Source organism: Loxodonta africana, chromosome 6, assembly GCF_030014295.1.
Source record: "Loxodonta africana isolate mLoxAfr1 chromosome 6, mLoxAfr1.hap2, whole genome shotgun sequence".
Classification (NCBI taxonomy): Eukaryota; Metazoa; Chordata; class Mammalia; order Proboscidea; family Elephantidae; genus Loxodonta; species Loxodonta africana.
The window spans coordinates 31,420,847-31,447,039 of record NC_087347.1 but is presented as its reverse complement, the minus strand read 5'-3'; the positions used below and the strand labels follow the sequence as shown (position 1 = coordinate 31,447,039).

The 26,193-nt window shown below is 38.0% G+C and overlaps 1 protein-coding gene across 1 annotated transcript in view; it reads right to left on the bottom strand.

Moving 5' to 3' along the window:
• Positions 1-5,961: 5,961 nt before the first annotated feature.
• Positions 5,962-26,193, bottom strand: part of ABCA12 (ATP binding cassette subfamily A member 12) — a 189,640-nt gene continuing 169,408 nt past the window's right edge. The window contains exons 43-53 of the mRNA XM_003406079.3: positions 25,143-25,302; positions 23,810-24,063; positions 20,769-20,973; positions 19,717-19,826; positions 19,092-19,233; positions 18,051-18,185; positions 13,531-13,634; positions 12,326-12,418; positions 11,136-11,241; positions 8,128-8,265; positions 5,962-6,069 (exon numbers count right to left, since the gene is read on the bottom strand). Of these exons, the coding sequence (XP_003406127.2) occupies positions 5,962-6,069; positions 8,128-8,265; positions 11,136-11,241; positions 12,326-12,418; positions 13,531-13,634; positions 18,051-18,185; positions 19,092-19,233; positions 19,717-19,826; positions 20,769-20,973; positions 23,810-24,063; positions 25,143-25,302 (1,555 nt within the window). The remainder of the gene's footprint in view (positions 6,070-8,127; positions 8,266-11,135; positions 11,242-12,325; positions 12,419-13,530; positions 13,635-18,050; positions 18,186-19,091; positions 19,234-19,716; positions 19,827-20,768; positions 20,974-23,809; positions 24,064-25,142; positions 25,303-26,193) is intronic.

Genomic DNA, 26,193 nt, shown 5'->3' with positions numbered 1-26,193 from the left:
CAATAATCTGGCACTCAGATTTTATCCATCAGGTGTTTTAACTTTAATGTGAGTCCACCCATGAAAGGTGTATCCCTGTTGAGCTGTTGTCATGATTCAGAGCCTGCAAAGCTGAAGTTTGGTAAAAGGTGATGGCTGTCTACAGTACTGACTGAGAGAGCCCAGTCTGGATAACCCCCCTCAGCAGCAGCTGGCCTTTGAAGCCATTTCTCTTTTGCCTTTCTGACTACGATACCATTACTCTGTGGCCCAAGGCATTAATATGCCGGTAGTGGAAAGTAGTATGGGTGGGAAAGTTAGGGGGTTGGGTAATTTTCAGAAACAATGTGGAAAGAAAAATGGAGTTAGTATTCAGGGTATGGCCAACAAAATAGGAGTATATAGCATGATAAGTAACCTTGAAGGCCAGGGTATTGTTTTAAGAATGGATTTGCTAAATTTCTTTAAAATATTCCTCTTCCATCCCTTTTAGTAGGTTAATAGTCTAGCCTGGTGGGCTAGGGAATGAGTTCAATATAACAGAGTTATGTTGTAAAGAAAATATTCTCTGTGCTCTTAGATTTGGGTTCTTCAGTAGAAGGAGGATCAGATGTAGAGGAGCTTATCAGCTGTCCATCTTGAGGAATGAAGGGCAAGCTAAGGGAGAGAGAGAAGACTGAATATAAGTGCTAGTTCTCTGCTCTCTTGGCTTTGACCTGAAAGTATGTGTGTCCGCGTGTGTTCAATATTCATTAAATGAGGTTAAAATGGAAGGCAAGCTGCCATCTACCACTCTGGAACACAACCACTTCAGAGTAAACTAGGCTGCAGGCCAATACATAAAGGACACACTGGTTTCAGCTTTCCCAAGCCACCCTCAGTTGCCTGTGGCACTTATTGACTTGAGAGCAGCATTCTTCTCACAGTACCTTCCCTGGCAGGACTAGATGAACTTTGAGCTAAGGGCGAACTGCTGTGCCAGTGGAAGAAAGGGAAGATGGGTTTCTTTGTGAGGAATTTCAAGAGAGGTTAGGATGAAAGGGTGGGGCCCTTGTTGAGGGCTTCGGGGGGAAGGCTGTAGTCAGGGAGAAAGACTTCTGGATAATGCCAAAGAATTGTACTGGAGATACTTGGCATAGTCAAGGGAGCAGTAATCTGGGCCAACTGGGCCAGTGGTTTCCTTGCCAACCCAACACAGATATAAACACAGCTCACGTATCTAAGAGCCCTGGGGAAACACTGGTGGCATAGTGGTTGAAAGCTACAGCTGCTAACCAAAAGGCCATTAGTTCAAATCCACTAGGCACTCCTTGGAAACCCTATGGGGCAGTTCCACTCTGTCCTATGAGGTCACTATGAGTTGGAATCGACTTGACGGCAACAGATATGTATCTAAGTCAACAAATGCAGGTCAACTATTCTTCTTTTCTGTGTCAAAATACAGTCTCTGGAGTCAGATCCATTTTTTTGCTGTATGGTTGTAGGTTGCTGTTGTTGTTGCTATTATCTCCCGACTTATGGGGACCCCTCGCACAACAGAAGGAATCCCTGCCCAGTCCTCCACCATTCCCATGATCAGTCGTGGATTGGACTGTTGTGATCTATAGGGTTTTCACTGGCTGATTTTCAGAAGTAGATCACCAGGACTTTTTTCCCAGACCGTCTTAGTTTGGAAGCTCCACTGGAACCTGTTCAGCATCATAGCAACACCCAAGCCTCCGCTGACGGAGAGCTGGTGACCTCTCATGAGGCGCATTGGCTGGGACTCCAATCTGGGTTTCCTGCTTCTAAGGCGAGAATTCTACCACTAAATCACCACTGCCCCTGATTAATTGTAGGTAAGACACCATATTTAAAACTTCAGTTTCCTCCTTAAAGAAAAAAGGGAGAGAAAGGAGGGGATAAGAAGTTGAAAGTTTGTTTTAAGAATGAAATAAGAAGACAATAAATGTGGCCTACTTGCCCCAGTGTTTCACACATTGCAAATTATCAGTAAGTGGTAGCTGCTGTTATTTTAACTACAACTATGCATTGCCTTGGTTTTTCCACTTGTATAATACCAAAAAAAAAAAAAAAAAAAACCCAAAACCCACTGTTGTTGAGTCTATTCTGACTCATAGTGACCCTGTAGGACAAAGTAGAACTGCCCCATAGGGTTTCCAAGGAGCCCTGGTGGATTCGAACTGCTGACCTTCTGGTTAGCAGCTATAGTTCTTAACCACTACACCATCCAGGGCTCTATCCACTTGTACAACGAGAGTGATTAAACATACCTCATTCTTCGTAAAAACATTTGATTTTAAATAGGATCTGTATTTTAATATCCTTGGATAAAATGCTGTATTAGGTAACACTGTTAATAAAATACTAGCATATCCAATGCTTGGTATATGAATGAAGCATGCTTTATAGAGAATCAACATTTTAACTTAAAATGCTGGTCATCTGCACATTTTCCCACTAACAATTATCTTTAAACTTTAATAGCTAATCTTCTAGAACTAAAACAAACGTAATTGCAAAAAAAAAAGTTAAAGCAAAACTTGTGGAAATGGAAACGCTCGATTGGTCCTTCATGTTGATATTGTGCTGGATACAAGAAATATAATGATGAATAAAAAATAGGTCACTGCTCTTAAGGAATTTAGAGTGTATTAGGGAGTTTTTTTTTTTTTTTTTGGAGATAGAGCCATTAAAAAAAAAAAAGAGCCATGTACAGGGATAAATTACAATCCATCATGAGCATGCTTCTCCAGAGACAAGCATAAAATGCATTTGTAACAAAGGATAGAACAATTAACTCTGCCTGAGGCTCTTTGGGAAGGTCTCCTTAAAGAGAAGACATATAAACTTGAGGAGATGAATAAAAGTTGCCAGATAAAAGCCAAGCGGGAGTGGCGAAGAGGGCTTCCACAAGGAAAAAGTAGTGTGAGCAAAGTGGCACAGAATTGAGAAAGGATCTGATCCAAATAAGAAATAGCAAGAAATTCATCGCAGTTGGAGCATAGACTAGACAGCGGAGAAAAGTGGAAGTGGTGGGGGCCAGAGTATGAAATACACTGAGCACCAGTTAAAGAGTTTCCAGTTCTATAGATTATGGAAAGTCATTTGGGGTTTACAAGCAAGGGAATAAGATTAACCTTTTAACAAATGATGCCAAAGGAAATATCCTTTCCTTTTACCACTTACCAGTTGCCGTTGATTCTGACTCATGGCAACCCCATGTGTGTCTGAGTAGAACTGTACTCTACAGGGTTTTCGACCGCTGAATTTTCAGGAGTATATCACCAAGCCCTTCTTCCGAGGTACCTCTTCATGGACTTGAACCTCTAACCTCTCAGCAGCCAAACCTGCTAATCATTTGTACCACCAGGGACTCCCCATTTTCTTTTAGTTTGCTATTACTTAAAAATGTATGTTGAAAAGCTTAAATTAACAAAGCATCTAGGTTCGTAGGGACAGGTGGAAGTAAGAGGACACAAGCCTGCTCCGTCACCCACATCCTTGAGTAAGTTGGCATTTGTTGCCCTTATAGGGGGGTTGTAATCTCCAAGGCGAAAAGTGGATCAATCTGGCAGAGAGCACATTTTTTCTGTTCTGATTTTGTGCACTTGTCTTAATATTGTGAAGATTGGGTTTTCTAGCTGAAGTGAAAATTGCCACAATCCTCAGAGGCAATTCAGGTTACCCATAAAAGAAAAAAAAAAAAAAAAGCAGATTTAACACGTTTTATCCAGAGTGGAGGCAGTCCTGGGAGAACTGGGAGTTCTCAACACACTTTCTCTACTGCAGAGAAGCAAAAATGGATATGAGTTCAAATAATTTTTCCTGTGTGTTCCTCACTTATATGTTAAAGGGTTCCATGAAGAGATTTGATAGTACATTCTTACGGACAAAAAAGACAAAGAGGAATAAATGTGCAGAAATGTACAAAAGCAAAACATTAGAATTCTAATTCCAAAGAAGATATCAGAATCTTCCCTCCCAGTAGATTCACTGTGATATCTGTAATGTGGAATCAAATATTAACTTTTCTTTTTCTTCTCCACGAATAACTTACCTCATGGGAAACTCCCCCGGCGCTTCAGAGATTGAAACAGAATACGGATGTTTGGTTTCCATATCAACCATGCCAACTTCTCTTTTGTTTCTCACTTACTTATTCATTCATTTATTAAACCAACAAATATTTATTCGGCGCCTAGTCTGTGTGCCAAGAACTGAGTGGAGATCTAGGAAGATCAAAATAGATCTTCTGTCTTTATAGAGCTTCAAGTCTAATGAGGGAGAGAAGTATTAAACACTCTAAAAAAGATGGCCACCACCTGTCTGTCAGTTTGTTTACCATGGCGGCTTGCATATTGCTATGGCACTGGAAGCCAGGCCACCGGTATTTCAAATACCAGCAGGGTCACCCATGGGCAGATTTCAGCAGAGCTTCAGACTAAGACGAATTAGGCAGGAAGGCCTGGTGATCTACTTCTGAAAATTAGCCAGTGAGAACCAAATGGATCACAACAGAATATTGTCCAAAACAGTGCTGGAAGCTGAACCCCCTAGACTGGAAGCCACGCAGTGGCAACAGCAGTGGACTCGAACATACCAACAATCATGAAGATGGTGCAGGACCAACGTTTTGTTCTGTTGTACATAGAGTTTTTTTTTTGACAGCAACTAACAGCAACAAGTAAAGATGTAATTACTATGGGTAGGAGTTCAGCACACTGGAAGTATTGAAAAGAGGCCAGCATGACTAAATCCTAACGAGCAAAGAGGAGAATCAAGGGAATGAAGTAAGCAGGAGCCAGATCCCATGGGACCTTGTGGAGCACCTTGCTCTCATTTTTAGGTTCCTGGCTCTTCCCTAACAAATTAAATGACTTCATCAGTTGTTTTTTTCTAAACTCTGAGTTTATTGACTTTTGAAACAGAAACAGTCATGCCAAAGCTGGCAAACTTTTATAGATACACACATGCACACTCACAAACATACAATACACACACAAATATTACATAAAGCACTTTCCATGAGGACCATATAATTTGGCATTATTAAGAATGTCTATTTTTTTATCCCATCGCCATATACATGATTCTGGATCAACCCAGGTAATTAGCTGAACATTACCTTCATATTCTTTTTTCCTCCCCAGGAAATGTCTCCCTGGAAGAGACCTGGAATATGAGGGTTTCTGTAAGAGCTTTTAAAAATGTTGCCTGCACATGAATCCTCTATCAGTTTTCAGGGTTAGTATCTGCCCAGCTGACACACCCATTGTCTCTGAAGAGGAACGGCTTCTTGCTCCGCCCTGTGCCTTACTATTGGCCAAGGCATGACAGGAAGGAGTCTGAGTTCTGTCTACCACCAGGGTAAACTGCTCTGGGTTCTTGTAGAAAGGTGCATTTTGGGGTATATTATACCCCCAAGTATTTACGAGTACTGAAAATGACATGCATATAAATTGTAGGCCTTGTGGCTACTGCTTACTGCCAATGACAATCTGGCTCTTAAGGCTTGACACATCACAGTACAGTCATGTATTCATGATGAGGCTCATTCTGTTATTTTTTTTAAATAAATTATTTTGTTTGTTTACTATCTACTATCCCATACTGCCTTACTTTTCTTTTTCACTTTCACTTGTCAACTATTAATCACCATGCCTTTTAAACTGTCTTTTTATTGAAAGCAATAAATTAAAACATTCATCTTTAGGTGGTATCACCTTTGCATAAGAATCCAGCAAATATATTAACATGCTCACAGTGTTGGGTATACAGGAATTCAATTGAGCAGCAACACTTACTGACCTTAGAAAGAAAACTTTCCATTTATCGTTACTTGCTAGTCTTACACAATTGTAACTTTCCATACAATACAATACTTAAAAATTAAGAAATATTGAAGAAATGGTATCTTCTGTGGCTCTTCCTCAAAAGGAAGCCACTGGCCGTTTGATGAGACTGAGTTTCCGGGAGGCGCTAAGACTCGATTCGATCATCCTGTGAGTCAACACTTATAGTGGAATCGTCGCTACTGACATCAGCAGCTTCATAAGACTTTTGATCTTTGGCAAAGTTGATGAAAACCTGATTTTTCAATGAAAATAAAGCAGTTAGTGCTTGGTAAGTCAAAGGAAGAAATAAGATTAACTGATGCACATGCATACACAGTGGAAGAGCAAATAAGAAAGCTGGACTTTATAGGAGCATGGTGGACACATATAAAGGAGCCCTGGTGGCTCAGTGGTTAAAGCGATTGACTGTTAACCAGATGGTTGGCGGTTTGAAACCACCAGCAGCTCCACAGGAGAAAGATGTGGTAGTCTGCTTCTGTGGAGATTTACAGCGTTGGAAAGCCTATGGGGTCGCTGTGAGTCAGGATTGACTAGATGGCAGAGGGTGGGTGCATATGCACATTCCCAATAGGAGTCCTTCTTTCAGATATTCAGATTTAACTGGGGTTTGAAAATCATATCTCTGTCTATGGCTGTGGCTATGACTATGTTTATAATCATAACATAAATCTAAACCAAAAAAACCCAAACCTATTGCAGTCGAGTTGATTCTGACTCACAGCGACTCTATAGGAGAGAGGAGAACTGCCCCATAGGATTTCCAAGGAGCGGCTGTTGGATTTGAACTGCTGACCTTTTGGTTACTCACAGAGCTCTTAACCACTCTTAACTAGGGCTCCATTTTATAGTTAAATATCCATAGCCACATATCTATATCTATATTGCCTAAATCGATACATCTATCAAGTATAAACAAGAAACCCAAGCTCTACTCTTATCAAATGTTTGTATGACAATGTTGACAGAAATTTCACTAGTTTCAAGAGTTAATGCACTAAAATAAAATTTGTACAGAAAGCCCTATTAACATTACATTCAGTAAGCCAGTTGTTTCACAGGCCGACCTTCATTACTTTTCTTAAAATTGTTATGTCTGTTAATCACAGATTCATCCAAGAAAGATTTATTGAGGCTCTGTTTTATGCTAGGCATGGCACTGGTGGTTGGTCACAAGTCAAAACCTGTTAGCTATGAAAGGACAGGAACTTTAACATGGCCACTAAATTTTCAGTGTCACAAAGCCATAATTGTCTAAAGCCCCTATTAAAATTCCTAAAACCCCCATCAAAAAATTGCCCATTTGATGCAGCATCATACACTGACTCATAGTTGGAGACCCCAACAGCCTCACTTTCAGAGTCATTCCAATGATGGATGCAAACGTCCTGTATGTAGGGTGGTTGAGTTGTACAAAATTAAAAGAGTGCAAAGGTGACAAAGGAAGACCTATGAAGCTTCTAGTTATGACTATAAATGCAATTAAGACAGATGATTTCAAATACAACAAAAGAATTCTGCATTTGCCTCCGTAATTGACTGAATTGAGCAAATCTAAAGACCTGGCACAAAATTCCCTCTAGATACTCCCATCCCACCCTAATCCAGGAAGCCAATCAACAGAAATAGTTCTTTTAGGAGCCTACCAAGGGGAAAGCAAGAAAAACATTACCAGCTGTTTGTTTTATGGGCGATAATATTTTTTGTTTTCCACATATATATAACCTGAGGGATAGAGATGTCATGTAGAATGGAAACGTATTCATCTCTTCATTAAAAAAGTTAATGCTTTTCATATCTCCTTTTGAAGCCCAAAATGCAGTTGGAAATAAAATAAGCTCTTTGCGAAATTTTACAGATACGAGATTAGATATTGCTTCAGTGACAAATTGAATATCATTACAAAGAAATAACCAGGATGTATAGTAATTAATATGTGACATTGTATGGGCAGTCCCTGACTTATAGTGGATTCGAGGTATGGTGAACCACACTTAACGACTGTCTGGGTTTTTTCTGTACGTCTTATCTTGAGGAACATGTACTAAATATAATGTTGCAACATGTAATGTGCTAATGTTAGCATTCTTAGATGTTCACTGGCAGATATGCAGATGTTTAAAGATCAGATTTATAAAGATACTGATAATAAAAGGCAATAACAGTGAAAACTAAAAAAAAAAAAAAGGTATTCGACTTAACGTTAGAACCAATTGACGCAGGAGTTGTTGTAATAGAGCCCCGTTGTAAGGCAGGGACTACCTGCATACATAGATTACAGTATCCATCTTACCTCTTCTAGTGTGGTCTGACTCACTAAGAAATTTGTGATATTTAAGGCAGTCTTGTTGGTTTCTAGAAGATCAAAAATGTTTGCTACTCCTCCTGCTGTGACTGGTACGTGATACTCTAGCATGCTAAGGTGCTGATCCTGTGGGAAACCAAGGAAAAAAGATATTTATTTTGCAACGTCAGATAATACTGGCTTGACTAGATATAACGTTACCAAGAGCTAAGGAAAGTACTGAAATTCATTCCACTGGAAATGATGCTACAGTGTAAATAATGGGTATGTTTTGAAGCTAATAGCTTGCAAAGACAAGATGAAAAATTTTATGAATGTCAAAGAGAAAACAAATTAAAAAGCTAATGAAAATTCCAAAGTGTTCCACATTTGTGCACACTTAGAAAGTCATTATCATCTTACTTGGAAAAAAAGTAAATAATTGTGGAATGGTATTTCATTTGTTAGATTACTCTCACTCACATGAGTTTTTTCAGAGTTCACTTCTAGACATTTCAACTTAATGTTAAAATTGTTTTAGAATGCTAGGAATTAGCTGCTCAGTGTATATTGGCTAAACACACCAGATTTCAAGAGCATAATCTAGGAGAAACCTCATTCAAATAATGTCTCATTCTTTCTCAATGTCAACTCACTAAAATTCTTTCCAATTTATTTTAGTCAATAGTATCACCATCTACCTAGTAATCTATTCTTATTTCCTTGGAGTATCTTTAACATCTTGTTCTTCTGCATATCTAATCAGTTACCATAAACCATATCCTTTTCGTTTCCTCTAAAACCAAAAACCAAACCCATTGCCATTGAGTTGAGTTCCACTCATAGAGACCCTATGGGATAGCGTAGAACTGCCCCATAGGGTTTCTAAGGAGTGGCTGGTGGATTCTAACTGCCGACCTTTTGGTTAGCAGCTGAGCTCTTAACCACTACACCTCTAGGGCTCTAAGATGTTATTGATGTTACTTGCCATTGCACGATACCATGTGTGCAAAGTAGAACTGTTCCATGGGGTTTTCAAGGCTGTGACCCTCCCAAAGCAGATCAGCAGGCCTGTCTTTGGAGGTGCCTCTCAGTGGATTCAAACCATCAACCTTTTGGCTAGTAGTCAAGCCCTTAACTGTTTGCATCAGCCAGGACCTTCCTTCTAAAATAATTCTCAAATTGAAACTCCCCTCTCTATTTCCACCAACAAGATTGTTAACTTGACTCTCATCATTCCATATCTGAATTACTGCACCACATCTTCACAAACCTAGAAACTGTATACACTCATATACTGGCACAAAGCAGCTAGAATAACCATTCATAAACACTACTTTAATCTGGATGTTTTCTACTCCTGCAGCCTATTACGGATCAGACTTAGACCCAGTGTCTCATCCTGGTATTCAAGGCTTCTCCTTACTGGAAACTCCCCTCCTCGCCTTTTTCACATTGCCTTGCCTCTCCCATGGACTAGTTTTTGCATTGCAGTCTATCACTGTGACAGATTATTTTTACTCCCAAATTGTTGTTTTGCTATTTCTTTCTAGAGGCCTAGAAACCACCACAGACTTGTGAGTAATAGCCTGTTTAGAGAGAAATCAAACTTTATCATCACTGCATTTGCCTTGTAGAGCACCAGTCTCATGAGGAACAGACCAAAGGAGCATGTAATCTTATCACTCAGTGAATAAACACAGATTTCAATCCAGACGTTCACTAAAACAAAAAACATTACGGTGAATGCAACTTGTGCAAGCGAGGAGACCTTTAATTTTTAAATTTGATTTTAATTTAGATGATAGAAAATGGGCTTTGATAAGAATCATAAAAACTATTATTTCTTGGAGAGGCTAGCCATGCCTTGGGGAGTCCAAGGCAAAGGTATTTTGTAGAGATAAAGAATTGTTTTTAAAAAGGTATTCCAGTTTGTTCTCTAAGATCACTTCATGTTAATATTGTGCGTTATAGTTTATGAAGTATCTTTATGGACCTTTAGTTTATTTAGTTTTCACACCAATCTTGTGAAGTAGATGTTATTATTCCTATTATACAAATGAGAAAAATGAGGCTCAGAGACTTTAAATGTCTTGCTGGAAATCACACAGCAAAGCTGGACCTCAGCCCAAGTCTTTCCAACTTCTTTTTAAAATCATTCAGTTGCTACAATCATTTTCTACAAATTACTTGTACTTCAAAGATGTTATTGATGTGATCTTTTTTTTTCTGTCAAGTACATTTATTTTAAGTATGTACTATGTGAGATATATGTGCACATATATGCGTGTGCATGTCCATCCTGCAGATACATATTAAAAAAAAACCCAAACCCGCTGCCATTGAGTTGAATCCAACTCATAGTGACCCTAGAGCACAGAGTAGAACTGCCCTCTAAGGTTTCCAAGGCTGTAAATCTTTATGGAAGTAGACTCCACATCTTTCTCCTGCGGAGCGGCTGGCTGGTGGATTTCGAATCGCCAACCCTTCAGTTAGTGGCTGAGCACTTTAACCTCTGCACCACCAGTGCTCATTAGTAAATGTACACCCAAAAAAACTTATTACCACAGAGTCAATTTCGACTCAAAGCGACCCCATAGGACAGAGTAGAACTGACCCATAGGGTTTCCAAGGAGTGGCTGGTGGATTCGAACTGCTGCTCTTCTGGTTAGCCACTGAGTGCTTAAACACTGCACAATCAAGGCTCCAGTAAATATATACAACTTGAAAAGCATTACAGATGGTCATAACACCTTCGTGAGGAAGAAATGAATACATCTATGCGAAAGGACTATGTTAATTTTAAATAGCTAATACATATACATATAATTAATTTGAAGATTCTATTTGTTCATGCTAAGTATGCTTCATAGTATCTCATGTGTCTTAGACTAATAAATATATGAAGATTAATAATAAAGCTATGATAGACTTGAAAATGGCAAACATCCACTATGATATTAGATTATGACTACTAAAACCAATCAAGATAAATGCCGGGATGATATCCTACTCACTTTTAAGTACGTTTTTGGAAAATGCAGCCTCATGAACCTTGTAAGGGCTTCCATGCTCACTTCATTATTCTTCAAGTGAACTTTGACAGTAAATCCTCGTCCAAACCTAGAAAGAAAAAGTGCAAAATATGATATGAGTTACATTGTGTTGAAATAGCTCCCCTGGAATTCTAGGTAATGAAACAGGACCCAAGCTGACCATTACAATCCCTTTTCTTATATAAAGACTGTCATTTTGCCATAAAAGATCAGAGCATATTACAAACCGGAAATAGTACAGTGCCATAATTTTTTATTTATTTCTACCACTATATAGAGTCATACTCCTTGGGCAAAAGCTCTGTTAGAAAGAGAACATAAAATCTTGACTTTCTTTGACATCTACGATTTGGCAATTGATGTCAATTTGGGGGGTTAAATATGTTATAATTTAAAGTAAGCACGGTCTTGAGGGACAGGTCACTGGGGATTTGGTGTCAACAGTAAAGGTTAATGTTGTTGAAATTTTTAAAAAATAAATAATAAATCAATACGCCAGCTAACCGTTAGCACCAAGAATAGAATTTATAAACAAGTAATGACAGTCTTCCTATGAGCAACCTATAGGATCCTCTTTCATCTTTTTTCTTATCTTGGTTAATATTACCTTATAAGAAAGCAAAACTGTTGTACAAATAAAAGTAAAAAGCAACATCTTAAAGTTTGGAGGTTAACGTGCATATGTATAAATGCATATAAACTCTGGTCAAATACAAGCTATTAATTTAATTTTAATTTGATATTCATAGCATATTTATGCCATTCTCTCTATTATTGATTAAAAGGTTTTCAATATGGTGAAAATGTTAGTTTGCTGAAAGCCTGTGCAAATGGCAAATACACATGCTAGAAAAACTGAGGACTTCATGTACTTGTCAAGGCTCAAGTTTGTTCTTGAGTAAATTCTTGAAACTGCTTCTTGAGAGTGTTTTAGTTGTAGAATAATTTTTTTTTTTTTTTCACTTTAGGCCTTCTAAGTTGTTGGGTTATTAACTCAAAATACATCGAACTCTAGTAAAAAAAAAAAATTAAGTTTAAGATAAGTCAATAAATAGCTCTTCTATATTGCAATACATAATACTTGAAGAGGATTATAGTGCCATTAGATTTCTCGCCCAACACTATATGTTAAACAACATATCGTTCTTCACCTGCTCTTTATGTGTTGCAAAGACCCAATGCATTGGAACCTTCCATTCACCATGATGGCGAGCCTGGTACAGAGCGCTTCACATTCTTCCATGCTGAAAGACAGAGCAGAGAGTCTCGTTAGCATTTGAGGCACAGAAAATTGGGCTTCAGTACATGATCTTAAGCTTAGCTGTTGCATTATTGTACTTTAGTAATACTGTTTTAGTTCCTTAAAATGACTTGCCCTTGAAGGAGAACAGCAACAAAAAATTTCCATATAAATTAAATGTCTTCAGATAAAGTTAGATTATTGCTTTCTTCTCAATATGACATACTTGATGCCATCTCTCTCCCCTGGAATGCTCAAACTGAGCACTTATTTCAAGCTTTGACTTAAGACCTATGTTTCCCCCAAAAAAAATTCCAAATAATACCAATCTTTTTTCATTACACCTCTTGGCTCATATCCAGTTGGTTTTTATAACTAGTTAATCTGTAGTTGATTATATAATCTCTAATTTCATGGACTATGATAATGGGAGAAGATTTTCAGTATAATCCTGTCCATATAAGAGTTAAGAAGAATTAAATGATTGGCTCCCGAACATATAGGAAAGGAGAGCATGTGTATGTGAAACCACAAGTCATTTAGATTAACTAATATGAAAGGGTGTCATGGGAAAAAAAGACTGGACACTTAGATGAAGCCAGATAATGGAAGGCCTTGCATACTAAGCTTAAGGATTGGATTGTGAACTTTATTTGACAGGCAACAGGGGGCCAGAGATGAGTTAAGAAGGCTGTAATTCATGAGAAATTTGTTTTTCAATAGACTGCTTAGGCCCTGTATCCCAGTTAAGGACTTGGCTGCCAACAAAAACGTTAGTGGTTCTAACACACCCATCAGCTCTGTGGGAGAAAGACTTGATGAATTTATATCTTCCTTAAAGATTACAGTCAAGAACACTTTGTAGGGCAGTTCTACTCCATCACATGGGGTCGCTATGAGTAAGAATTGACTCCGCAGCACCTATTAACAACAATAACGACCCTATAGCAGCTGAATTCCACTATGAAATGTGCCTTACTACTACTAGAAACAATATATTTTAATAAAATTGTGGGCATTCACTACCTATAAACATTACACAGAATTACCTTTTCCCATATATTATCATACAATTGTTTGTGTTATTTGGTTTGAAAGTTCCCATCCTCAGTTTACCTGTGAGAAGTGAGGATGACGGAACATTTGTTCTGTACTTCTTCTGCAATGATCCTCCAGAGATGCCGTTTCGACTTAGGATCCATCCCAGAGCTTGGCTCATCCTGAATAAAAAGTTACAAGAAAAATGTATCAAATTAATTAATTTTTGAGGAGGTTCTTTACATGAATCATCACATCTCACTTCCCTAGAACAGAAATCACTTTGTGAAGTCCTGTGACTAACTTGTTTTACACTTAATAGGCTTCTTTCTGTGGCTGTCGAAAAGCTCCAAATTAATCATTTAAAATTGTCAATCCATTTGAAAAAGCATCTGAGTGAAGTTGACATCCCGTTACTTTACACCTGTCTCTTACATTTCTTTGGAAAAAATCTGCTTCAATTACTGACAAAGCAAAGTTTTTACATTTAATACTACATTGTCACATATATATTTGAAGCTACATCAATGAGATTGCCACCCCGCTCCTGATAGCAGAATTGTGGCTATGAATGACAATATGCTACGTGAAGCTGAAAGAACACAATTTGATTTTTCAGTTAATACATTTGAGGTGTATTTTTAGTTTTATGTTATTAATTGAAATTTAATACTCTTTGGGGAAACAAAAATAAGATTTTCAGAAATTGCCAAGTAGAAGCATAAAAATTATTTTTTATAAACGGTGTTCTGAAAAATTGTTCAGTCATAAAATTAGAAAAGCAGCAGTGGATAACCTAAAGAGGCAATAATAGATCTTGACAGATGATAAAACAAAAACAAATTATAGGTCAAGATTGGGCAAAAATGAAAAGAAAAACTGTAATGGAAAGTATGTCCATAGAGTAACTGGAGGCTTGTTTTTATAGTAAGGGGTTAAAGTTAGATGTGAAGAAAGGAATGAATATTAACTTGAGAAAACAGTAAGGGATATACCATCCCTGCTCCGATTTAGCATTTGTAGAGTGAATGCATGTAGAAGAAAACATACTCTCCTTCTCTCATAGTCTGTATTTCAGTTCAGCTCATCAGTATATAACATTTGCATAGCGCTTTTAACATTTTGAAGTGCTTTACATTTGTTATGTCACAGGGGTGCCTAAGGATTGTTTTGTTCAATTTAAGACACACTTCTACAATAGAATTCCATTATAAGCATCGGTTGGCAGGGATATAATGTGTTGTAAGCTTTTGGTCTTATAGAAGGACAGGTTGTGCATCAGTCCATCTAGGCAGTTGAAATGATTTAATCCACTGTATTTTTTTTTATAGCTTAATACATAGGATAATGTGGTGATTTATAACTGGGTTTTTGTTTCATATTTTTAAGGCTCTTTCTGAGTTTGGGGGTGCTTGAATGAAGGGGATCTTACAAAATAAGGGCAAGCGTGTTTCTCTGAAAAGAACGCCTTTTACAGTGTTTTGCCCTGGGAGCAGAATGCTACCTAATCATCCTTATGTGTAATTTATATTTCTAGGTGATCAACTTAATTTTCCAGCCTTAACCAAAACAAAAATGTGTGCTATGGATTGAACTGTGACCCTCCCCCCCACACCACACACAAAAAATATGTGTTGTAAATCCTAACCTCTACACTTGGGGCTATAATCCCATTTGGGAATGAGTTTTCTTTTTTATTTTATTTTATTTTACTTTAGCTGAAGGTTTACAGAACAAACTAGCTTCTCATTAAACAGTTACTACACATATGTTTTATTACATCAGTTAACAAGACTACAACCCCATGTCAACACTCTCCCTTATCTACCTTGGGCTCCCTATTACTAGCTTTCCTGTTCCCTCCTACCTTCTTTCTAATCCTTGCCCGTGGGCTGGTGTGCCCCTTTAGTCTCATTTTGTTTTATGGGCCTGTCTAATCTTTGGATAAAGGGTGAACCTCAGGATTGACCTCATTACTGAGCTAACATGGTGTTTGGGGACCATACTGTCAGGCTTTCTCCAGTCTCTGTCAGACCATTAAGTCTGGTCTTTTTTTGTGAGTTAGAATTTTGTTCTACATTTCTCTCCAGCTCTGTCTGGGACACTCTATTGCAACCCCTATCAGAGCAGTCAGTGGTGGTAACCAGGCACTACCTAGTTGTGCTGGACTCAGTCTGGTGGAGGCCGTGTTAGTTGTGGTCCATTAGCTCTTTGGATTAATCTTTTCCTTGTGTCTTTAGTTTTCTTCATTCTTCCTTGCTCCCAAAGGGGTGAGACCAGTGGAGTATCTTAGATGGCTGCTCACAAGCTTTTAAGATCCCAAAGCACAGTGTAGAACATTTTCTGTATAAACTATGTTATACCAATTAAGCTAGATGTTTCCTGAGACCACGGTCCCCACAGCCCTCAGCCCAGCAATTTGGTCCCTCAGGGAATTTGGGTGTGTCTATGGAGCTTCCGTGACCTTGCCTTGTACAGGTTGTGCTGGCTTCCCCAGTACTGTGCACTGTCTTACCCTTCACCAAAGTTTCCACTTATCTATTACCTAAGTTTTCCTAACCGCCCCCCTATAACAATCAAAAATTGTTTCTTTTTGTGTATAAACCTTTTCAAGAGTTTTTGTAGTAGTGGTCTCATACAATATTTGTCCTTTTGTGATTGACTTATTTCACTCAGCGTGATGCCCTCCGGATTTATCCATGTTGTGAGATGTTTTGCAGATTCATCATTGTTCTTTACTGTTGTGTGGTACTCCATTGTGTGTATGTACCTCAGTTTGTTTATCCATTCCTCTGTTGATGGGCATCTAGGTTGTTTCCAGGAATGGGTTTTCTTTGTTATGTGAATGAAGCAGTATTCGTGTAGGGTGTATCTTAAATCAACCTTTTTTGATATATAAAAGAACAGATTAAACAAGCTAGGAAGCGCAAACAGAGAAGGCACACGCCACATAATCACCAGCAAACCTAGGAACAGAAGCTGAAAAGAGACAAGGACCTTCCCCTAGAGTGGACAGAGAGGGAGAAAGCCTTCCCCTAGTGCCAGTGCCCTGAATTTGGACTTCTGTGAGAAACTCTGGGAAAATAAATTTGTTTGTTAAAGCCACCCACTTGTGGTATTTGTTACAGCATATAACATATAGATAACTAAGACAATGTGCAGTGCATATTTTTCCTTGCCGCCAATTAATTCAGATAAAATAGAATGGCATATTACTGATCACAATCCAATGTGATTCGCATTTTTAACTACGAAGGAAATAAAATTTTAGCACAACACATTGTTCTAAAAATCATCTATCCTCCTTAGTAGAAGTTGGAAAATATGTTAGTTTACCTTACTGGTTACTAATAGAAAAAGAGACTTGATTTCTTCAATATTAGGAATCAAATTCTACCGTGTTCTATAACTTTACCTTGTTGTTATTGTTAGGTGTTGTCGAGTCGATGCTGATTCATAGCAACCCTATGCACAACAGAATGAAACACTGCCCGGCCCTGCACCATCCTCACAATTGATGCTATGCTTGTACCCACTATTGCAGCCACTGTGTCAGTCCTTCTAGCTGAGGGTCTTCTGCTTTTTTGTTAACCCTCTACCAAGCATGATATCCTTCTCCAGTCACTGATCCCTCCTAATAACATGTCCAAAGTATGTGAGACGCAGTCTCGTCATTCTTGCTTCCAAGGAGCATTCTGGTTGTACGTCCTTCTTCCAAGACAGATTTGGTCATTCTTTTGGTAGTCCGTGGCATATTCAATATTCTTCTCCAACACCACAATTCAAAGGCTTCAATTCTTCTTCCGGTCTTCCTTATACATTGTCTAGCTTTCACATGTATATGAGGCGATTGAAATCACCATGGCTTCAGTCAAGCACACCTTAGTCCTCAAGGTGGCATCTTCACTTTCTAACACTTTAAAGAGGTCCTTTGCAGCTGATTTGCCCAATGCAATACGTCTTCTGATTCTTGACTGCTGCTTCCATGGCTGTTGATTGTGGATCCAAGTGAAATGAAATCCTTGACAATCTCAATCTTTTCTCCATTCATCATGATGTTGCTTATTAGTCCAATTGTGAGAATTTTAGTTTTCTTTATGTTGAAGTGCAATCCATACTGAAGGCTGAAGTAACTTTACTTACTCATTTGAATATCCTGAATTACTGTCCGTTCCTATGCCAAGTGCTTTGTTTGAAACTTGCTGAGCCACAACATCAAACATGAACATTTTTGAGGACATATTGTCATTGTAACAAATTATTTGCTCATATAAATTCCCATATGAGATAGTGTATGTAAAGTGCTTTGTACAACGGTAAGCACATACTAAGATCTCAATGCATGTTTACTGCAATAATGACGATGACATGTTACACGCACAGCTGGGTATGTGGTCCTAATCATTTAGGATCTTTTCTTCATAATGGAGCTCTGGTGGCACAGTGGTTAAGAAATTGGCTGCTAACCAAAAGGTCAGCAGTTTGAATCCACCAGCCTCTCCTCGGAAACCCTATGGAGCAGTTCTACTCTGTCCTGTAGGGTCGCTGTGAGTTGGAATGACTCAACTGCAACAGGGTTTTCATAGTGATTCTCTTACCAGCAGAAGAATGGAAGGTTTCCCTATCAAGGCCAGTGCAGTGGATAATTTTCTTTTTGTGCCATAGCTGCACATAGAAGTAGCTCTGTCCTTGTAAGGCATCAGGTGAAGTCTCCTAAGAAGTTTATGAACAGTCTGTGGGCAATAAAAGAGAAGTTAGGTTGACTTTCCCCTGCCAAAAACCCTTGATACACCAAACAAAAAAAATCTGTTGGAGAAAAGAAGGTTACATAATGAAGAAATGTATGCCTCAAAAAAATTAAAACATTTAAATTCAACATAGGTTTTATTTTTATTTTCAAAAGACTATTTAAAAAATTAATAGTTCATTTCAAGAGATAAAAACAATTCCTTAGAGACCCATTTTAAAATGGGATATCCAAATGTGTGTGTAAGTAGTGTTTACAATTGTGGGATTATTCTTTATGCCGTGTGATCACATAAACTTACCTGGTATCAAACTTTTAGCCTATTAGCTAAGGAATCATGGGTTCTGATGGCTATTTCTATTGTTAAGTAGACCTCACAAAGAGCAAAATTCTAGATGAACTTGTACCACAGGTCCCCAGAGTTGTGAAAACAGAGGAAACTGCCCTAAGGATTGGCCATTGATTAACAAGCAAATAGTTGCAGTGAAGTACAAAGCTGGAAATAAAAAAATCAAAATGGAAGCTATTCTGTTTTACATGGGCATTTTGCTGTTAATGCCAAGTTTTACTGCTTACCTGAACACTAAAGACATGTGCAGGCAGCATCAACAGATGCTCAACCACGAGCTTAATGCGAGTGTGATCTCCTATCTGATCTTCAAAAGTAACTGAACAAGCACAGGTCAAGGAGTTTCTAAAGCTGAGTTCATAGGACGTGGATATGATACGCACACTCAAGCTAAGACTACTACCTACATCCGTCGTCACTGCCAGGTGGAAAATGTCATAGTTTTCCAGACGTCAAGTTGGTCTTCTGGGTGGTTAGGTGGGGGACAGGGGAAAGAAACAATAATGATTTTCAAATGAACTAGTGATTCACACTGGTACTTACCTCTTTAATATCTTTTTCTGGAATTCCATGTATCCTGGCATAGAAATACAAATGTTCTTCTACAGTTACCAGGTCATCTAAGGCATCCTCCTGAGGGCAGTAGCCAACTAATGAGCTGTGAGAGTCAACATGACCCAGAGATCTGAAAAGAGAATCAAAAACACAACTGAGTTTCAAAAGATACCCTTGTTGCCAAATGTTGGGAAAGTAACTCCATTGGGGCCACGGTGGTGGGTGATTCTGATAAAAATCAGCTACTGTGGAGTCACTTCTGACTCATGGTGACCCTGTGTGTGTCACAGTAGAACTGTGCTCCACGGGGTTTTCAGTGGCTGACTTTTTTAGAAGTAGATCACCAGATCGTTCTTCTGAGGTGCTTCAGGGTCAACTTGAACCTCTAACCTCTTGGTTAACAGCCTATCACGTTAACTGTTTTCACCCCTTACAACAGGGGTAAAATAATTCCACCATCACAGTCATACTTATAGTTTTAAAAATTTCCCTTCACTTTGATAGCTAATTTCCACCCCTTCAGAATTCAACAATATTACTGTAAAATAACATAAAAAGCCCATTTTAATTATTTTACTCCTTTGATTACATTGTGCTCATTCATTTTTCATACCCCGTCTTATTTCTGATCAGAATGTTTCCACTTGAAGGAATTACATCTCCAGTCAGCATCTTGAAGATAGTGGTCTTTCCTGCTCCATTCACCCCAAGAAGGCCAAAGCACTGGTTTGGAGAAAAAGAAAAAGATGTAAACCTTAGTCCAAACCAAAGATGTGTTGCTATTGTATCTCTTTCCTACCTCTCCCTGGGTGAAACAAATTACCAAGAAAAATGAATCACTGGAATTATTCACGGATATTGTAGTGTTCATTTGGCAGGTTGGCAAAACTTACTCTTTTAAAATAAATGGGCACTTACATATCTTTTTTCCCTGTAACTGCCTGAACATTTGTATATATACACACCCATAGGGCATGTTTCACATATTATGTAATAGCACAGCTCTATGTGACATGATGAAATACCCCACAAGTAAGTTTCGCTAACCTGACAAAGTAATTATATTTACAGATTTCCTATTATTCATACAAAACCACAGGTCTACTGAATAAGCTACTGAAGCAATAACTTCTTTATGCTGCTGAATAAACTGAATGCATTTAGTTTGCAGCTCTGCTCAGAAAACTAAGAGAAATACCTACATTCGCTTTCTCCTTTCAAAGCTGCCTTAACATTGCTTTTGCAGAAGCAGCAAGAATAGGAATGGATTCAGTTCTAGGACCTCACTTCTGAAAACTGATTTCTTTAAGCTGCCCTTTCATGAGGTCTGGAAACTGAAAGTTGAAGAAAGCACTCTGAATAGGCTTCTTGGCTGAATGTCCACCCCATAGAGGACAGGACCTTGAGAAGCAGCTTAGGACTTGATGTATAGGGGGGGTTGGTGAATCTCCCTGCCCAAAGGGAAGACTCACTGTGTAAATAACACATGGACACATGTAAATTCTACCTGTAGAATTCATGGACTATTCAGGGATTGACTGTACTCTTCATTTACTAATACGGAATGTTTTATATTTCCAGAAAAAAAATTGAGGAAAAATAAATATTTTTATTTGTGACTTATGTTAATCAAAAGCACATTAGAAACAAAACATTTTCCCTTACCTCTCCAGCGGGTATTCCAATGCTGATGTTGTTTACAGCTATAATCTTTTTGTGGATAAGTTGGTAAGTCTTTGTGAGACGGTGGAGTTGGACCAAGTCAAATTCTGCAGCACCATTCTCAACTCTTAATCTCTCAGCCCGAACATCTTCATCTTCATCTACTACCTCCATTACAGGTGAAGAACTAAATTTTCTGAAGAAGAGTCTAAAAAATGGCCCCAATGATTATGCATCATGATTTTGAAATGACACCACTCAATTTTGATATGCATCCATGGGTTCTTACTTTACTATAAATACACTCTCATATATTAGCTTTTTAATGAGCCCTGGTGGCACAATGGCTAAAGTGATCGACTGCTAACCGAAAGGTTGGCAGTTCGAAAACACCGGTGGCTCCATGGAAGAAAGATGTGGCAGCCGCCTTCCGTAGAGATTTACAGCCTTGGGAACCCTATGGGGTCGCTGTGAGTCAGGGTCAACTTGACAGCAGTGGGTTGGATTTTAGGTTTTTTAAAAATTTTTTCTTTACTATGCTACTCAAATAAAAGAAATTAGTATGTACGTTCTTCATCATATTTAGTACTTTTGGGAAACAGGTTTTGATTTCCACGCCTTCAATGCTTAGAGATCCACTTTTACAATCCTAATTTCAATAACAAGGAGGTCAGTATGGGTTTGAAAGATACTTTCAAACAGATAGTCTAGAGTCATTAGAAGACTCAGCACCCACAAACCCAAGATCAGTAATCACCTCTGTAAAAATTCTATCATCCTTTCTATCATGAATAATGCAAATGCTACCCTGGATGCTTTGTACCATGAATGCCTCACCCAGGATCTAGTCAATATTTTTAAAGCTTTTCAGCAGTGCAAACTCACCAAGTCCCAAACCCACTTCGATATCTTGCCCAAAAAATACCAAAGAAAAGTAAACTGAACAACAACAATAACAACGAAAAACCAAACCCACTGCCATTGAGTTGATTCCTACTCATAGCGATCCTATAGGACAGAGTAGAACTGTCCCGTAGAGTTTCCAAGGAGCACCTGGCAGATTCAAACTGCCATCCTTTTGGTTAGCAGCCCTAGCACTTAACCATTATGCTACCAGGTTTCCTAGCAAACTGAACACAATTTTAAATCCAACCAATCAATCCAGGTCTTCCTCCTAACGTTTCTGTTTCCTTTAATGATATCTTCCTGAAACTCCAACTGTGATATTTTCTTTGAGTCTTTTTTTTTTTTTAATGGAGGTCTGTTCCACTCACTGAACATATAATAATTTTTTATTTTATTGTGCTTTAGGTGAAAGTGAACAGAGGAAATTAGTTTCTCATTCAAAAATTTATACACGAATTTTTCCCTGACATTGGTCAAAATCCCTGCAATGTGTGTCAGCACTCTCCCTCTTTCCACCCTGGGTTCCCTGTTGCCATTTGTCCAGTTTTCCTGTCCCTTCTTGCCTTCTTGTCTTTGATTTTGGGCAGATGTTGCCCATTTGGTCTCATATGCTTGATTGACCCAAGAAGCACGTTCATCATGTGTGTTATTGTTTGTTTTACAGGCCTGTCTAATCTTTGGCTAAAAGGTGAATTTCAGGATTGGTTTCCGTTCTTAGTTACAGGCTGTCCGGAGGCCATAGTATTGGGGGTTTCTTTAAATCTTCCTCATTCCAAAATCTACTTATCCAGTCAGTCTACCAGTGCTGGAAATGCCTAAACACACCTCCTGTCACTGATTATTTTCTATTTCTGTTCCTCCAGGGGTCTCAGAATGCCACAGTGTCTCTGACTCTTCCATTCCGATCAGCAAAATCTCCACAAAATTACATCTAAAGCACTGTTTCATCTTGTTGCTCTCTGTTTCAAAATCTTCACTGGATCACCGTTTTGTCTGTTGAATGAAGTCTGAACAATCGCTCTTTAATCAAGCCTTCAGGAGGTTCCACAGTCTCCCACCTACACTTTAAACTTGAGCTTCGATGATTTCATTACATTTATTCTACCTTCTGATCAAAGTGTACTACTCATTTCTCACATATGTCTAAAACTTTTTTCTACCTGTGCTCTTGTCTTTCCTTTCACTATTATTATTTAAAATTTACTTTTCAATAGGTAATACATACACGTGCTATAAAGAGTTAACTAATACTGAAGACTATAAAGTAAAAGTAGATTTACGATTCTCTTCAGCAGAAGTACTACAATGAAAAAATAGTTTATGCATATATAGGCAAAATTTATATACACTATTTCTTTTCATTTTAAGCGAAACGGTAATATGTCTTGCATACAAAATTCTTCTAAGCCTTGCATTTTTCAGTTTACAGTAAATATTAGAGAAATTCCAAAGAATACATAGAAAACAGCATCATTCTTTTTAATGGCTACAGAGTATTTCTTTTATGAATGTATATGTATAATTTTTTTAACCAGGCCCTAAATGGAGAACATTTAGGTTGTTTCACTCTTTTCCTATTAGGAATGGTGCCACAGTGAATAACTTTATACATTCATAATTCTGCATACGTGCGAGTTTATCTGTAGGAAAAATTCCTAGAAATGGAATTGTTAGGTCAACGATATTTGTGTATTTTTTCATTTATGATTCTTTCTTCAGCTTATCTACATCTCCTTTTCCCCACCCCGTCACTAACATGCTACACCTTCAATCCTCTTTCCCCATTTCAACCTGTGAAAGTGTTTTGTATCCTTCTAAACTCAACTCAAAGACATCATCTGCTTATGCACATATTTTCTCCCCATCACTGAATCACAATCTTTTTAAATCTAACCACTGTGCTTATTTAATTCTGCTCCCCTATTCTACAGCAATACTTGCAGACATACAGGAATATTTGATAAGTATTTACCAAATGAAATGAGTAGAGAATTCTACTAACATTTTTTACAAGTGTTTTTGAACAAAACATTTCCATATTATTAACGTAAATGTTTAGGCCTTTGACCCCCGCCCCCCGAATCTTTTGAATCGAGTTCCCTCGTGGATGCCAAATACCTTCTTCCCATTATGTTTACCTGAATTTCTTTATTAGCCATTCATTGATTAAGAGTCTCAAGAAAAAGAACATGGTGCCCTGAGAAACCAAAGCCACAAACATTGCACCTAGTTTGTTCATCTCAAAGGTTTCACTTGGGTATTCCACTCCATATGCTTTTAAGAAGTCTAGGACTGATTGTTGCTGAGAAAGTTCAATCAAACCGTAGCCAAAACAGAATTGCGGGAAAATCAGGAAAATGCGCTTGAGGGTTTCAGAGATAAGTTCTAAAGTCTGAAATAGGAGAAATATAAATGAAGCTCAGTGTTATGTTCCCAAAAAAGTGACAAAAATTTAAAACTAGACATAGGCAAATATTAAAACCCTAGAAGCTTATCTAGATTGTCAGTTATTTCACAAGCCTGCTGAGTTTAGGTATAAATATTTAACCAAATTGTGGAGGTTGATCACTGAAATACAGGCAGGAAAGGATTATATTTTTCTTGGGGTGACCTAAGGTTTTAGGCTCAACACTGAAGACAGAAATCACTTCTAGGCCTGCCTTAGACCCCAGGAAAGTAGGGACTATCAGGGTGTTGGACTTCAATACAGGGCAAGGGTAGGTGTCTAAGCCAGGGAGGTACTTAGTACAGTAAGTTTCAGAACCTGAGGTAATCCCTACTTGGAGAGGGACTAAAATGGTGAAATGAGATGGAGGGAGAGAAAACCTATCTCAGTGAGGAACAAATGACTCATTTTTATGGTAGTCAAAATTGGGGCCAACCACTTCCACCTCCTGAATTTTCTTCTTCCTCCTGGAGTGTGCTTGTCTATCCCTCAGTTCACTTCATTTCCTCTCTATTCTTTTTCATTCAATTGCTTGGCATAGTTAAGTGCTTCTCTTCTCACTAATCATAATTGTCAGCTCTGAATGGAAAGTGATGCTCATAGCGAAGTAGACTCTAATGTGTGATTGAAAGGGAGCGAATTAGGCTTCTTCCTCTGAATGTTCAAGTGATTCCTAACTCATAGTCACATAACCAAGCCATTGTCTTTGTCACCACCAAACCACAACGATTTCTTAAGAGGTAAGATTGCATGGTTGACGTGGTGCTGTGCTGTATATTCTGTCTGATTTCACCGCCATCTCTTCAGCCCAGCCCTATCAAATGTCAATAGTTTTGACACTGGCCAAACACAATTCAGATTGAGCCTAAGAAAGAATTTTAAAAAGCTGTAGTTTCACTCTCCTACATTTAATAGAAGCAAATGAAATTCTCCCTTTCTATTTAAGGAGAAAAAATTTCTACTTTGAGCATGTTGAAGCTTTTGGCACATTGAGGGAAGGTTAGCAGACTAATAAAGAACCTTACCGGATCATTAGGCTTTTCCTTGGAAAGAAAGTATACCACCGACAGGGAAACAATGGAATTGATGCCAAAAAACAAGTTGACACAGACATAAGTGATGAAGGCAATTCCAGTTTCATGGAAGAACCCAGCCAACAAGTACATCCAAGAAAATGTTGCATACCTATATGTTAATAAGACAAAAAATTAGAATTATGCCTTAATTGTTCTTTTTTACAAAACAAATCAATAAATAAAAACTCAGATGGGGTTCCAAAGTAAAAATAAACACAAGAGAGAAATTGCCAAGCCTGGTAGCTAGATCTCTCTTTTTCATTCTTCTATTTGACATAATAATAATAATAAGCAAAACAAAACTTAAAAAAAAATTTCTTTTTTTAAATGATGGAAAGAAGACTCTATTTTAAGGAACCTTGAGTATTCCTAGATCATTACAACTACAAATTAATGCTCCCTGGTGTTGGTGTTATTCCCCATAACAAACCTTGATTTGCTCAGAAATATGAGTTTAATTAGTACAAATCTAATAGTTTAAAGTTGAAGAAAAAATGACATTGTCATAGACTAGCTAAATAGTTTAGAAGCTGAATAACCTGTTTTGAGCAAAGACCTGAGCAACCCTTGGGCAATGAGGCAGAACTAGGGACAGAGATGTTCTGCATCAACTACAGTTGCTAACTAAATTGATACCAACTATGCTCACCACTCTACCCATGCCTTTGGGGCAGAAAGAATTGCTACACTAAACATTGTTTATATCAACCTGTATTATCCTAAATATATATTCTTAGAAATCTATAAAAGGATAAATAAAAGTAAATACATATGCATATACGTATGTGTTATAACGCTACTTTTACTCATAGTTTGTCAGGACATAAAGTCACATGTATACACGTTTTTCTGGTCATTCTAAAGCCTCCATTTTTATGTAAATTAAATTACTTATGTAAATTGCTAAGCATGACACCTGGCAACCAATAAATGCTCATTAGCGTTAGGTATTATGTTTTATTAATAATAACAACGTTAACTTTCAGAAGTATTATACTTT